This window comes from Accipiter gentilis, chromosome Z (assembly GCF_929443795.1).
Source record: "Accipiter gentilis chromosome Z, bAccGen1.1, whole genome shotgun sequence".
Taxonomy (NCBI): domain Eukaryota; kingdom Metazoa; phylum Chordata; class Aves; order Accipitriformes; family Accipitridae; genus Astur; species Astur gentilis.
Genome location: NC_064919.1, coordinates 85,131,927 through 85,147,971, shown reverse-complemented (window position 1 = coordinate 85,147,971; position 16,045 = coordinate 85,131,927). Strand labels below are relative to the sequence as shown.

The 16,045-nt window shown below is 44.2% G+C and overlaps 1 protein-coding gene across 1 annotated transcript in view; it reads left to right on the top strand.

Annotated features, from left to right (window-relative positions):
• The first annotated feature begins 878 nt into the window (after positions 1–878).
• Positions 879–16,045, top strand: part of LOXHD1 (lipoxygenase homology PLAT domains 1) — a 140,927-nt gene continuing 125,760 nt past the window's right edge. The window contains exon 1 of the mRNA XM_049796003.1: positions 879–1,658. Coding sequence (XP_049651960.1) covers positions 1,253–1,658 — 406 coding nt within the window. The 5' untranslated portion in view covers positions 879–1,252. The remainder of the gene's footprint in view (positions 1,659–16,045) is intronic.

Below are 16,045 nucleotides of genomic sequence, written 5' to 3'. Positions count from 1 at the left end.
TATCTGCCTCTGGGCACTGGATTGAAACCCCTGTTGGGTGTTCTAGATGTTAGGTGAGCCCCGTGCTGACATCCCTGGGCACATGCGGGGTGCCGGGCACGCTTCATGCTGTGGTGTCCTTCCAACCGTGATGTTACATCATTTATTTTTCCCATCCTCCACCTATCTCACCTGAATATTTGTCTGTGAGAGCTGTCAGATGTGGGTATATTGTGCTTGCGCTCAGTTATTAATCTAAGGTTTATTTCTCTTTGGTTGGCCAAGATGAGCTGTTATAAGGGCACCTTGTGTAAAGCGCATTCAGTATCTTCTTCTGACTGTTGTGTTTATTTACTAAGCATTGATTTTTCATTTGGTTGGAGGTGCAGCACAGTAACTGGGGGACGGAGGAGCTGGATGCAGGAGTGCGTTGCTGATGCTGAAGGTCTCTAGACTGAGATCCTGGAGGTCTTTGTTTTTTCTGGTCACTGGCCTGGCTGGTCCAAAAAAAAAAAAAAAAAAAAAAAAAAAATCCATGTAAAGTTGAGACCTTTGTTATCAGTAAGGTGATCCTGACACCATGAATAATGGAGAGGAAATACAGACCAGTGCGATATGGTTGCTTGGTGGGTCTCCTTTTTCACCTGCCCATCTGTCTTATAACCACATGACTGGATAGCACTAAGTAATTTTTCATGAGTTTTCTGAAGTTTCTATACCTTATGAGGAGGAAAAGCGCCTCTGTTTTCCCCGCTCCTGAGCTGGCATATGAAGGACAAGAAGTGACTTGACCATGTGCCCTCATCTGACTGATTTTCCAGGGAGCTGCAACCTTGATTGGCACATCCTGATACCGAAGACCCAGATTGTCAACTGACCCTGAGCAGAGGCTCAGGCAGCTCTGAAAAAAAAAAAGAGGAAAGTTCTCAGCACAGCCCAATGAATAAATAATAGTAACGAAAAGGAGAAAACCCAAAGACGAAGAGAGACAAAAGAGAGAGGAAGGTGCCTCAGTCAAGGAGGTGAAAGAAGGCAGGGAGAGTGAGAAGAAGGTGAGCCGTCGGCCCCCGTGGGTCGGGAAGGACAAGGGACTCCAGGACATACCTACGCTGAGCTGGTGGGGAGGAAGGACAAGGCAAAAGGAGGGAACCCCAGCCCTAGGCAGGTAGAGGACGACTAAAGGCAATTGGTAAAGGAGCTGGGGTAGGTGGCAGAAGTGAGGATAAGGCAGTCGTAGAGTGTTGTTAAAAGCGTAGGGGTGAAAAACAATGACATGAAAGAAAAGACCAAAAAGAATAAAGTAGAAGAGGAGGAGGAAGGGGAGGAAGAGGAGGTAGTGGAAGAGGTAGTTGAGGAAGATGGGGAAGACGAAAGCCAGGAGAAAAAAAGCAAAAAGAAATCAAAGTCTGAGGACTCGGAGATTGATGGGGAAGTGAAGAAAAAGAAAAAGAAAAAAACCAAGCGAAGAGACTATAGCAGTGAGGATGAGGATGACTATGAGCGCAGAAAGAAAAAGAAGAAAAAAGGCAAAAAAGGCAAAGAAAAGAAGAAGAAGAAAGGTGACAAGTCCAAGAAAGGAAAGACAGACGAGAATTTTTTGGAGATGTACGAACAGGAGCTTCGGGACTATCATTCGGACTCCTCCAATGCAACAGAAGATGAGTACAACAAAAAAAAAGGTCAGCTCCATCGTTTCTCATCTCACCTCTTGAGCAGGCAGTTATGCTGTCGGCCCTGCCAATTCCCATCTCGGGACCCTTCCTGGGGGTGCAGGCACTTGCCTTTCCTGTGTGGGGAGTATTTCTAATTAAATAAGGATTTTTACTATGTAAGGTGGCACTGACAGATCGTGTCTGTATTAGCTTTTCGGTTTATGAAGTCACTTTGCTCTGTGCATGGTACTGCTGTAACTACTCATTCTTCTAATTAATATTTGCATTGTGGTGCCATTCAGAAGCTGCACTTATCAGATGTGGACAGCATTGAGAGGGTCCAGAAAAGGGCCACAAAGATGATCAAAGGACTGGGAAGCCTGCCATATGAGGAAAGGCTGAGAGAACTGGGGTTTTTTCAGGCTTGAGAAAAGAAGGCTTAGGGGAGACCTTATCACCATGTTCCAGTACTTAAAGGGTGGTTGCAAAGAAGATGGAGACTCTCTTCTTACAAGGAGTCTCATGGAAAAGATGAGGGGTAATGGGTACAAGTTAATTCTGGTGAGAATCTGACTGGACACAAGAGGAAAATTTTTCACAGTGAGAACAATCAGCCATCGGAATAATCTCCCCAGGGAAGCGGTGGATTCCCCAACATTGGACACTTCTAAGATTCAGCTGGACAGGGTGCTGGGCCATCTAGGCCATACTTTTACCAAGAAAGGTTGGACCAGATGATCCTTGCGGTCCCTTCCAACCTGGTATTCTATGATGACTTCCCTTGTGTAAGCAGGATTTGTAGGAAAGGTGCACAGTCCTGCTCAAGCAGATGCAGCAGGAGCGCGCCGGTCATTTCAGCAAGCAGATGAGCAGGCACTGGACCACTTAGGTTTGATGTAGAAGCAGGAGGTCCAGCCCACCGTCTCTCTGACTGTTGTAAGTAACCAAATAGGCTGGGGAAATATTGCTACTCATCTCTAAACCTTAATACTGTGTCGGTACAATAAATAGTCCGCTCATTTTATATGCACAGGGTACTTCAGTTCAATGCGTGGTGAGCTGTGCAGTGACTTGAGGTGTAGATGATGCGCTCGGTTTCATTAGAAGAGCATGGTCTGGAGAGGGATTGCAACCATCAGCCTGGCAACATCCAGCCAGCTTGTGGAAAAAGTCTGTACTTAAACATTTTATCTTCTGGGTGGCAGCTGATAATTCCCACCCAGTCTCCCAGCAAACCTGCAGTGCTGTGGCAGAGAGGTGAGGAAACTGCAAGGTGAACAGCAAAGACTCATGGTGTGGCTCCATGATTAAAAGAAAAGGCTTTCGATAGGTAGGAGGATGCTCCCAAACCCAACGAGGTTATCTCCTTATCCCAGAGGTGGGCAGCAAAAGACGTAATGGACTGCTGAGGATTACCTGTGCAACTGGATCTTGGCGTGACTGGGGCAAGACACTTAACCTCTCAGCTCTGTGGTTTCCCCATCGGTTAATTAGAGTAATAACATGTCTTGTACGTGGCAGTTCAGAGAACTGAGGGTGCCTAAGGAATCTCACAGAGCAGCTCATGGTTTTGGTGTGGCCATAGGTTAACTATAACTGAAGACTTCTGTAATAGTGCTGTATGGCTGTACGGGGAAAAGAAAAATGACTCAATTGCTCTGATGCAGAGGAGAAGCAAGACCCTCCCATATACAATACACTAATTAGGCCACGTACATAACCTTCTTCGTTTGTGATGGCTCTTTAGCGGGAGACATGTAGTCTTGCCTCGGACTACAATTTTTTTATAGTAGAGGAGTAATAACTTGCACTTTTCAAAGAGAGAAGTTCCAGCAAATATATCTAATAATCTCTCCATGGTCTTCTGCTCAGTTGGTCAACAATTTCTGCAGGGAAGTTAATAGCTTGTGGTTGAAACACTGGGAAATGAATTAAGCTGGGAGTTGACTCTCATAGTCCCTATCAGAAATTAAAAAACTTGGTCCAAAACCTGCAACACTTACTAACGTGACAGCCCCAGGACCTCCAAGAACTTTGTCAAGTGGCCAAAAGTCCCAAGGGTGAACGACTGGCTGCTCCCTTGGATCATGGACTCTCCTTCTTGAGCTGTGTCTCAGTATTTTGCACCCTCAATTTCTAGATATTTATGGGGAGCGAGTGCATGTATGTGTGGGAAAAAACGGAGAGGAGAAGGGTGCAGGGTAGGACACACTCAGTCAATGAGCCACTGAGGTTTTCCACCAGTGAAAACCTGCTACTGGGCCATCTGACACCAAAAAGCAAAAGCTCAGGAGCAAACTCTAACTGCCTTGTCCTCTTGCTCGAGTTTCAGCTATTGCCTTTGCTATGCACTGTGTTGCTGCTCTTCCTATTTTGATTCAAAACAGCAGTTTTTTTGTGTGACTTAGTTGAAGGCCACTGCTGCTTTTCTTCCAAAGGACCATTGAGTGAAGTGACTGCTGTTGGTCAGGCTTTTGAGAAACGTGTAACCTCTGCAAAAAGCCTCCCAGAAGCTTTGGGGATGTCAGCTTGCCTTTGGTGCTGGTGAATATTGAATAGAGATATATTTCAGTCCACAAGCTGTGATTCCTGTTGCTGTAAAAAGAAAAGAGATGTTCTAAATGTTTTATAAGAAGGGAGTCAATGGTGCCTGTGTCATCTGATGTCCTCTTTATCTTACTGTATTAGCAAACAGGAGAAGGGTTCCCCCGCCACCGCATTCGATCGATGACTGAAGAACAAGGCAAATCCAGCTCCTGGGGACAGGAAAACAAAAGATATCGAGTGACTGGGTGATAGTGTATCTGAGAAAATTATAGCAGAGATAGCGAGCATTTTTAACTAAATTGCAGCTGTTGTCCATCTCTGTGATCCTGGTGTTAATGAGATTAGTTATTTATTAATAAGTATTTGAAAAGTTATTTCTACAGTACAGTATGGAAGGCTCTGGGGAGAACTTATTGCAGTCTTTCAATACTTAAAGGGAGTTTATAAGAAAGATGGAGAGAGACTTTTTACCAAGGCCTGTAGTGACATGACAAGGGACAATGGTTTTAGACTGAAAGACGGTACGTTTAAATTGAACATAAGGAAGAAATTTTTTATGATGAGAGTGGTGAGGCACTGGAACAGGTTGCTCGGAGAATTTGTGGATGCCCCCTCCCTGGAAGAGTTCAGGGTCAGGTTGGACGGGGCTTTGAGCAACCTGATCTAGTGGAAGATGTCCCTGCTCATGGCAGAGGGGTTGGATGAGATGACCTTTAGAGAGGTCCCTTCCAACCCAAACCATTCTGTAATTATATGATCTTGAATTGCCAATAATAGCGTGAACAGGGCACACTGTGTCATGTAAACTTAATTGGTGGAATCAGTAGTTTTAAAGTGCAGTAGGTATCCAGAGACTGTTCATATAGCACCCTGGCTGCCTAAACCATCATTGAAGCATCTATAGGTACCAGCTACCTGAGGTTCAGAGTGAATGTCCGAGACCTGAAACCAACCCTTTGCAGGAACTCCATCTCTTTCTTTCTTCATACCTTTCTCTTGATATCTCAAATCTTGTCTGTGATAGGGAAGAGGGAGACTGGCGCCGTTGGTTATCCTTCTGCTCAGGTTTGGGGTCAGAGAACCATGAAGGGAGGGACCAAGTGTCACTATCTGTTTTCTGGGTCACTTCTGCCAAAGCCATGGATAGCTCTGGGTTAGTAGGAAGAAAGAAAACGTTTCCTTCTCCCAACTTGCTTTTATGCCATTAACTGAGCCTTCTGCTGGTAGCTGCTGGCTTGGTGACTCCAGCCCTGAGACATCCACAGGCTGTGGCAGACGGTGGAAAGCTCCCTCCTGTACTGTGTCACGGTAAAGTGCGGCTGACTCAGGAGATCTTGGGGCTTCCCTCTTTGCGGAGCTGCAGCTCACCAAGAGGCATATCTCATTTCAGAGGAAAACAATCTCTTTTGTGTCCCATTGATGATAAAATCCTCTTTTTTTTTTTTTTTTTCTTTCTTTTCTCCTCCTTTTTTTTTTTTTTTTTTTTCCTGTCAAGTTTCAGATATGGATATTAAGAAATCGGTATCTTTCCTTTAAAGAGAAACAAATCCTCTAGTGGGTTTTCCTTCTCTCTTGGAAGTTTTACTGTAGCATGTAGTCAGACCTGCTGCACTATGCTCACTTGGTCACCAATCTCCAGGGCCAAGGTTCCCAGGACCGTTTCCTAGAGGATGAAGTGTAAAGCACTTCCATACATGCAATCTCTTAAATGACTAGAAAAGCTTAGGTGACTCATGATGATAAAGACACCGTAGAGGTCCACGGGAAATATACACTCCCATGCAAGGGAGAAAAGCTTGGATTAACTCCCAGGAGATGCAGTACTTGGAGGCTGCAGTTGTCTCTTCCAGGGACAGATGCTGAGCACTTTGTATGAAACACTGCTGGTTTGTCCATATTGCACAAAGGGTGAAGCTGGACTTCAGTGATCTTGGCAGTGCCGATAAAAATTATAAAATGAAGAAAGCTACACAAGAAGTGCATGTCTTTATTAATACATTCTCTCAAATGGTGATGGGAGGAGGGAAATGGCCACTGTTGACTTGTAAATAGATATACAAGCTGCTCATAATTTCTTTTGATGTGCGCCATCCATTTTATTGTGTTACATTTATCATACCGTGCTCCTTTAGCAGCTGCAGCAAAGGGTTACACAGAAAAAAACATTCAGGACACGCCGAGTTTATTGCTAAGTTCTGTTTAATGTAATTTAGCAGCAGAATGGAGGAGGAGAGAAAGGGCTGTGTGGTCGCCAGCTCTCTCCCCGTGCTATATACAGAACTGGAGAGATGTATCACATACTTTTATGATAGATGATCATCAGTTGCAAAATCACCTCGTCTGTGCCCTGCACCCACTGATCTTCCCGAACTGAGGCTTTGATTAATATTCCCGATCAGAAGGAACAAGGTCTCCTCTTTGGAAGACAGATTTATTTTTTTTTTCTCCTTACTGCTAAAATGAGCTTTGGTTTTAGGCATAAAACATTCAGAGAAGAGTTTTGTACCAGCGGCAATTTTAGGTCTTGTGAGCCAGTGGGATGTGGAAAGTGTGATACCAAGAGAAGAAGGTGGTGCTGCACCTGCCTTGGAGATGTGGTGGATCTCACCCGTTTGCGTCTCAGCATTTTCTATAGCTATAAATGGCTGCATGAAATAGGAATTTTGAAAAGTTTAGATCACCTTTAGAGTTTGTTAGATGAGTGTACCCAGGGACTATCAGCACAAGACTGTTACGCAAGACAGAACAAGCCAACACTAAACTAATTGTGATCTTAAAGTGTTGATTAAGTTGGAGGAGCACTTGCTAATATTTTTACATAGGCACCGAAAAATCTTTGGCTTAGCTATTAGACACCCCCCGCTACACACCTGTGTAGTCCCACTGGAGAGTTAAAGTTGCCGGGAGGTGTCATGTTGAAATGGGGTCTTACAGATTGGAAATGAGTAATTAAAATGCTGCGGATGGGGCTTTGCAAGGAATCGCACTGGCTTTTCGTCTTTGACCTCCGCGGTCGGCCATTGACCTGCAGCAGGGCTGCTGCGAGTCATTGGTATGGAAAATCAGTACCGTAAAGCAGATGAGTGCAAATAAACCCTTCAGAGCAAGCCCTCACTGGTATCTGAAGGTTTAAGCCCTCGCAGAAGTCTCCGTTCATTTGCTTGTTCAACAAGCCCAGGGCTGGGGGGGGGGCGAACGCTTTTGTACCCCCCACCTCTCCCTTTCCCCAGGCAGGACCCAGCAGCCCCAAGCATATGCAAAAGCCGCCCTCGTTATGCCGACACGATCCATTTGCGATGGCTCAGCCCAGCTGGCAGCATCAAAACCAACGTTGGGGAACCGCTGTAGGTGCCGGGCTGCCAAAGGCACGGCGCGAGGACTGCGCTTTTCCAGCATTGCCGCTCTCCTCACACCCAAAATACTTAAATCTGAACGGAATGGCGTGTTCAGTTTTACATCTTTGTCGGTGGCTACTTTTTAGACCGAATGTTTGGGTTTGGGACTCTAAGAGAAAATATCGGGGAGCTGCTGGAGAGACACTGAACAAGATTTGCCTGAGAAGCAGATGTTAAATGCAGGTTAATATATTCAATTCTAGACGTGTTCCCCCCAACCCATGTATCCCATCAGCCTGGATTTAATGATCTGTAATATTGGAGGTGTAGGGTAAGGTGACCTTTAGAGGATGCAGGACTAGAACTTGATCACATTGGAATAATTGAAGATTGGGGTTTTTTTTCTCCCACCCCCCCTTTTTTAACCCTTAAGAAACTAAGCAAGATTCCCATGTTTTTAGAAAATCCAAGATTTGCCTGGGTAGTTTTTCATTTTCTGATTGCAGAAAGAAAACTGAGGAGCTGCTTTTGCTCACAGGTACTGCAGTTCCCTCCGCTGGTACATCAAATTCCCGGTTTCAGGACTGCACTGGTATTTAAAGGACCATGAATTTTGTCCCCATTTATACTTTGTTAAATACACATCTCCCACGCTCTCCATGAAGCTCTTTATCATCATGTCTCTGGGTATTTGGACAAGTATCTGAATACTGTGCCATTAAAACAGCAGAATTATCCCCATCCAGATGGAAATCCTGGGCAGAAAATTGTACTGAGCTATAAGGGACTAAAGCACAGACAAGGAACTAAGGCAAGTCAGATTTTTATTCCAGTTTGAGTCAATTCCCCACATAGCCTCAGGTGACGTAGTTTATCCACCTGAGCCCCAGGAAAGCAGACACTGGCTCTGGGGTCGGTCTTAAGAGCATCTGACCGCTGATTTACTGCGGTTTCTGTGTTGGCTGTTGAGGATGCTACCAGGACTTAACTTCCAGATTCACAACATACATTTTCTCCAGTTAAGGCCTCCTTTTGGCTGATTATTGCTCCTTCAACAAATATTTATTTATTTATTCTCAGTACCTTGTGGGCATACATGTTTCCCCAAGCATCATCAGAGTGTTTTTCTTCTGCCTTTGGTTTTTCTGCCTTGCTGGACTCTGCTGTGCAACACGATGGCACAAATACCTCTGCGGCAACACTGAAAAACAATCTGAAAATAATAATTGTGGCTTTTGTTGATGGATTTACGTGCATTGCAAGACTCACTGGAGACATATCATGAAGTAGTTGTTCATCATTGCTGTAAAAGGATGTGGCTGTTAGAAACTCTTGGTCTTTTTGACACTTCACCCCCTCATGTTCAGATCCACTGTATTTTTTCCACATCAGTTTGGCGTCCTCCATTTTACAGAGGTCTGTATCATAATAGTATCTCTATCAGACTTGCTCTATGAGCTGCAAGTGTTAAGCAGGAGATATTTGCAGAGAAGAAAGAGGTACGAGGTGGGAAGGTCATGGTTTGTATCTATCAATATTTGTTGTTGTTTGGTTTTTTTAAAGTCTTTTCTAAGGTGCTAGTTGGATAGTAGTAGCTGTCTGTCATGAATGATTAAGTCATGAAGTTACGATTAATTCATGACATCTAACAATGTGCATGTAAATATAGGTAACACATAACTTGTAATTATGACAAGCTTCTGACAGGTATCATTCCCTGCTGATAAAAAAAAAAAATAATTAAAAAATTATCTTTGGTAAGATTGCCCTTCCCACTACCTGGGTGTTGAGGGTCAGAGCTGACAGCAAGGAGAGCATCTCTCCTTGGTCTTGGCTGTCCTGCTGCCTGCACAACTAGAAGAAAGTGGGCTCTTATTTGAATCTGGGCTTGGGATGACGTGACAGACAGCAGGGAATTCCTTCCAGTTGTGTTCTGCAGACACATTGCTCTACTGCAGACTTTCCTTGCTCAATGTTGTAGGTAAAATCTATATCATATTTAACCCAGGCTGCATTTTACACTTCCCGTTGGACACAAACATCTAATGTTGTTGGCCACAGCTGTGATTCAGAGGCACCCCGTGTCCTGGCAGACCCTCCCTGTCTCCAAAAGATAATGAAAGAAATGGAACAGTTTTTTCTCAAAAATGTTTCTCTTCCCTGAGGCACAGTGTTTTCCTCCAGTGCAATTTAAACTTGAATAACAACGATGTCGATTGCTAACCTAATTCTACTTTGCTGTTCCAGCAAAGAACTGAGATGATGTTTCTTCTGGTGGTGCTAAGGCAAAAGCACTTTTAAGTGATAGCTGGAGCACGAGTTGAATCGAGTTTGGCTTCCCAAGGTGCCTGAGAATGAAATGTTGATTTTGCAATAACTGATGAAGTAAAACAAACTCCAAACCACAACTATGCCTGTGGGAACAGACAGGACAGTATTCAGCTTAGGATTTAAATTTTAAGAGAATCTTTTCTGCGTGTAGTAGTGGTAAGTTTGCAGGAAACTTCCCTAATTCATGTCTGTAAAGTGTCTCAAAATGCAAGATACTATTAATTCTGCAATTCTTTATATAATCTATGAATAACAAAATGTATAACAGTGTGCAGACAGTCCAAATATTCATGGGAAAAAAATCCCTCTCTTTTGCTTTGAATAATTAATTTGGCATCCATGCCGGACTCAAAAGCTGCTTTTGCTAAAGCATATAAAGAGCAAGCAATCTCTCATAGTGTGTGAGGCCCAAATCTGTTCACAGTTTTGCCAATATGAATCCAAAGTCATTGTGCTCAAGTCAATGGAGTTAGTCAGGATTTGCCCCAGAGTGAATGAGAGAAGAATTTGACTCATTTTGTGTATGACAAGAGATTATTGCCCAAATTGTGGCTTGATAAAAACAAACAAGCGCTGATTTCAAAGGTCCATCTTCACAGTGGGTAAAGGATGGTCCCGATAAAACTGTAACCACAGTAAGTATTTAACTGCTGTGTTCATGTGCATAGAGCATCATTTTGGCAACCATAACCCGTAATATTCAGCACAGACCCTTAAAAACTTCCAAGTATTTTGCATAAATGTCAAGGTACTCTTCAGGTGCTCCAAGGCAAACACACGCTGAAGTGCTTCAGTAGGAGCCGGAGTGATTGCTGCTTTGCCTGAATCAACATTAAGTGAATATTGAGAATAATCAGTGAATTCCCAACTGGAAATACGGCGAAGTGCAAACAACCATTACTGCTGCTGAGGTAAATGCATCCTGCTGAACGGGCGCATCCGAAGGTAGCTCCGATAGCCACAGCTTCAAAGCAGTTTGTCTTGGTTTGGGTTTATATTCAAGATGAAGGCAACATCTCCCTGGTTTCTTCCACTGCTTTGGTGTAGGAGGGTTTAGTTCTTGCTCACCTTGCGCATGCAGCCTGGAGTTGTGGGTCTGCGGACCTTTGAGGAAGCAGGTAGCGATGAAGGAGGTGAGGTTTGCCGTGGGAGTGGTGTATGGTGGTACGTGATGGATCAGCTCGGAGACGAGTAAAAGGCAGAGATACTGGAGGGTGGCAGGCTGCCTCCAGGACACCGGTACTTCTGTGGACACTAGGGTTTTCATGTCTACGTCCGCCGTGGAGCTTTCATCCCCTCCGTTTCCCTGGCCGTGCTCACAGCATGGCTCAGCTCTTGTTTCTGCTTTCCTTCTTCCTTACCCAAACTCTTCAATGGCTCCTCCCTAGCTTTGCTGTCTCATTCCACCTGTTTAATCATTCTTGTGGCATAACCCTTATTTTTTTTGTACCAAGGGCCGCTCTTGCTAGACAACAGTGAGGCACCATCATGAGCTCCAGCTCAATTCTCCTTATTCACCGTATGAGGACGTGACCTGAAGGGATCTGCAGTCACTGCCATAATTAGTGCTAAGCAGTCCCATGTTGAGTCAGAGTCAGAGTCAGAAAAACCTGAATTTATCAGCCAAATGACTCTTCTGCCCTGAAGATATTCCTTCCTTGTGGAGCTAAGGGAATTTTGCATGCTCTTAGCTAGAGGATCTCAGTCTCCACTTGTCAGTCTTTATAGCTTTACAATAATTTTAGTACCCATTTTGAAGCAAGTGTCTCTCTACTCTGGCCATTGAACGGACAGGCTTATAGTATCAGCTCTTTCTGCAAGACAGGGAAATGGATGTAAGTTCTTCCAGCAAAGCTGCAATGTAACTTGATACTGATTTTATGCTGTCTGTATCTTGCACTTGAAATGACCATTTTTGAATGCTTATTTTTGCACAGAAAGTAGTGTCTATTATTTCATTTATTGAGTTTGTATATGCCCATGAAAAGCAGTAATAGGTTTGCAGTCCATAGCAAATCAGTTCTGTTTAGCTTGCTGAAACTTTCTCCCTTTTCCAAAACCTTCATGCTGGATAGCTGAACAGTGGAGTCAGCTGGGGATTCAATATCTACCAGATGAGATAAGTGAACCAAATTCCACTTGATTGAGATAATATTTGGAACAAAAGGTTCTGTATCAGTGGCTGTATTAAAAGCTTTGTATTGACTCTGCCTAGCCCACTGGGAAAAAACCAAGATTTGGAGACTGGCCTGAAAGTCAGGCATTCCCCTACTAACACTATAGATTACTGTAACTTGGCCATGTTCTGGGCACTCAGAATAGACTTCTCTTGACCATGGGGGTGAGATTGTCCACCAATTGAAAGCATCCAAATGTAGGTGTCTTTCTGTGAGCAGTGGCCCATGCAGCAGGACAACATTCAAACTGGGATCCAGTGTTCTCCCTTTTGCTTTCATGACCTCTCTTTGGGGCTCCTCTACCCATGGTGCCCGATGAACTTGGCCAACACTGGTAGGAAAAGCATTAAGGAATAGCACAGACGGGCAGGAGCATCTTAACACTGGCTTAACAACCTGACCAAGCAGCAGCTTGGGTGAAGAGGCACGGACACTTGGGGCATCCTGTCCATGTTTGAAGGGAGGCAGATGACCAAGGCCAATATTTGACATTTGGGGACTGTTGCGGGTGGAGTGACACACTTCACTCGTAAGACAGAAGTAGAAATATGTTTATTGATATAAAACAGCGATTTAACCAAGTTTGATAGTAAACGCAGCAGCGATTTAACAAAATCTGATGACAAGGTTCACCTGATATTTGCTTCATAAAGGACAGGGTCAGACAAAACTGTCAGGGAGGCCCTCCCGTTGAGTCACAAGGTTCAGAAAGGACCCCCTTGCATTCTGAACTCCTTCTCAGAGGGGAGTTTAGGTGCAGCTGGATCCAATCCGAGTCCCAGACTTGGTCAATGGTTTACGTCTAAAGGATTATATATGTGCAATCAATCCTTTACATCACTTAGCTAAGATTTCAAAGTTTAGCATGCTATTAATCAGTTATTGAGAATCTGTTGTGGCAAGGAATCTCTCATCCTCAAGGAGACATCCTGGCACGCAGCCCGCTGCTGTGCAGGAAACCTCAACAGGCCCTGGGCTGTCCACTATTTATGGAGTAAGATAATTGACTCAGTCGTGTTTGCATACTGACTACAGATGTTAGGTTCTTCCAAATTTAGCTGGAGTCGGACGTTGACCAGAACTGTGGTTAGGCGGGCACATTGCTTAAATTAGCCCTTGGCTGTTGTGTTGTTATCTGTCTCCCCTGAATCCACTTTGAGCTGGATGCAGCCATCAAGACCAGACGCATCCTGTACGTCTGCCACTGGTGGTTATCACTTGAGAAGGGTTACGGGAAATACAGGTCCGGCTGGGGAGGAGAGCTCATCACCACAGGGACATGGGAATGTCATGGTTTGCACCTTATGTTTGACCAAGAAGGAAATACGGGTATGGTGGGTGCAAGCTATCCATCCCTGGAGAGGCTAAGAGATCTCTGCCAAAGTACATCTCAATGTGTAAGATCAGCAGGAACACGTATGAGGAATTGTTTTTCACATCATGGAAGCTAAAAGTTATTGCAAAGCTCTGAAGAACGTTCATGTTTCAAGTCCTGCTGACTGAGATTATAAAACCAGAAACTCTTGACGTGTGCAGCTGGTAAAACATTGCAGTGTCTGCTTAGGACTGGTCTCTCGGCTGACGCTGTGGAGATGTCAATGGGATTGAACGAGTCATCCCAAACTCCACTTCGATGAGCTGATCTCTTTTGAGGAGCTTAAAGGTTCCGCACGATAACTTCCAACCATGTCAGACAGCCAAAAGCACAGCTGGCTTCACAGCTGTAGTGCTTGAGAAGGGGCAGCAGGGCTCCTTTCCTCTTCCAGGAATGCACCACAGCACTTGTCAAAATGCTGGTGTCACCAACCCAGCCCCTCCTTTTGTCCCTCTGTGCAAAGTTAATTAAAATGGTGCTAACCACAGCGTATGCTCAGTAATGACATGTGTTAGTCAGGCAGGGCTCGGCACATCTGTCCCAGTAAAAACCGCTCATTCCATGTGCTGCCTGCTCGCCGCGGTATGTGGAGGCTGAATTTGGGGTTGTGAACCTAAAGTGCAAATTTGTGTGTATTTATGGCTTGTGTTTTCTTGCAACTGTGAGACTCCCATTGTGGCAATTAGAGAAGGGTTTTGATTGGGGGGGGGGGGGGGGGGGGGATGATGATATTTTGGCTTGTTGATGGTGTTGTCTTAGACACTTAATTTCCTTGTATCCCATCATCTCATTTGTTAGGAGTTGAAAAGTGGAAGTAGATCAGTCTGACTTACATCTTCTGTAAGGAAATTACTGTTAAATGTATAGGTGAGGTGACGTCAATACCCGTAGAGGTGCAGCAGACCGGTTCAGGAATGGGTTTCGCTTGATGTAACGTGGGCAGATGTAACATGACAGAGTCTGCCTGCCACATATAACTTGTAAATCCTAGCACTTCTCTAGCAGTAAAAAAAAAAAAAAAAACTTCACTAGAAAACCTGCCTGAGCTTTTGAAAGGTCTCTGGGAACTTACAGAGTGTTGTGATGACTTTTTTTCCTCCCTTTTCACAGGAAAAACGCCTCCAGCCATGTGCTGGGCACGAAGCTGGGCACAACTTGACCTCACTCCCTGAAAACAGGAACAGGGCCAAATTTTGCTGAGTCTCTGTGGGGACGATGCGTTAAAGTCCCTTTTCCCGAATGAAAGCTTGCAGAGGGGTGCTGAGCTGTGTAACTGCCAGTTTGGCAATGCCTACAGGATGCTCTGACAGTGATAAGTACTTCAGCGGTACAGATAAGTTGCAATACGCTTCGAGATGGCCAGACGTAAAAGGCTGCTATAAACGAGCGCAGCAATATTATAATTTAATGACATAAGCTCGCTGTTTCCAAAGCAGAGTCAATACAGCGCTGAAAACCGTGGAGCGATCGGTGGTGAATCACTGGGGCAGGGTGGATTACGAGTCTTCCTCCTCTTAATGGCTGATGCGAGGATATTGTCTGTCTCTCCGCGCTACGCCAAACGTCTCCCGTTGGCATGTGTGAATGCTAACAGGAGGAAGGTGAAATGAAAACATTGTTCATACGTATTACTCATATGCAAGCTGTGGATTTCATATATTCTTTTTTTGCAAAGAAATCTCCTCTTCCTTTGAGCCCATAAATGAAATACGCCAAGCCAAGGGATTCTTAAAATTTAGCTGAGCGCAGATCATAACTTATTGTATTTATTATAATAATGTCCCCTTTCTGTCCTATTTACATTCATGGAAAGGCAAGGTTAGGAAAATATTATGGTATTTTTTTTTCTGTTTCAGTGCAATAGAGGCACTGGAAATGAGGAGTAGTTTTTAATCAGTTTTACATGAGTGGCCTGGGTTTTGCTTTAGCACTCTGTCTGCATGCTTCTCAGTTAAAATGGTGATTTAATTTCTTCTCTGTGATGCTTTGAGGGACGAGTGTTAGTGGGGAAAAACATCTGATGCTCAGAGTAGAGTCCCAATACGTTTTTTTTTGTCTCTTTTGAATATATATGTGATGTAGTGAGGAAAAGATGGGCACTAGCAAAATATATAACAGTTCTGATGCACCCATGAAGAAGGACATTTTTACAGCCTTAGATCTGAGAAATCACATACTTGGCAGTCAGACTGCAAGACGAAATGATGAAAGTTTTACCTTTCCTCCAGCTTATAGGTCTGAGCCTGAAATATTTTGATTAGCTAATGGCCATCATGTGGTCTAAAGCCGAAAAGGGCCATCAAGATGCTTGGTCTGGCCATAGGCAAAGTTTTGTAATTTCTCCCAATTCCTTCTGTACTGAGCCATCCAAGGCATGCCCGTCAGAAAGGTAAACCGTTTTCAAGCCTTAAGTCTTGTTCTAACTTTGCTTGTCAACCTGCTTAAGAAATGTGTGTCTGACTGTAATTTGAATCTATCTAGCTTTACCTTCTGGCCATCGGATCTTGTCATGCTTTTCTCCACTTGAGTAAAAGGCTATTTTTAACTTGTGTGTCTCCCAAGAAGATATCGATGTGTGGTAATAGAGTCACCACTCAATCTACTACTTGGAAAGAAAATTGATAGAGCTCTGAGACTCTAATTTAAGTG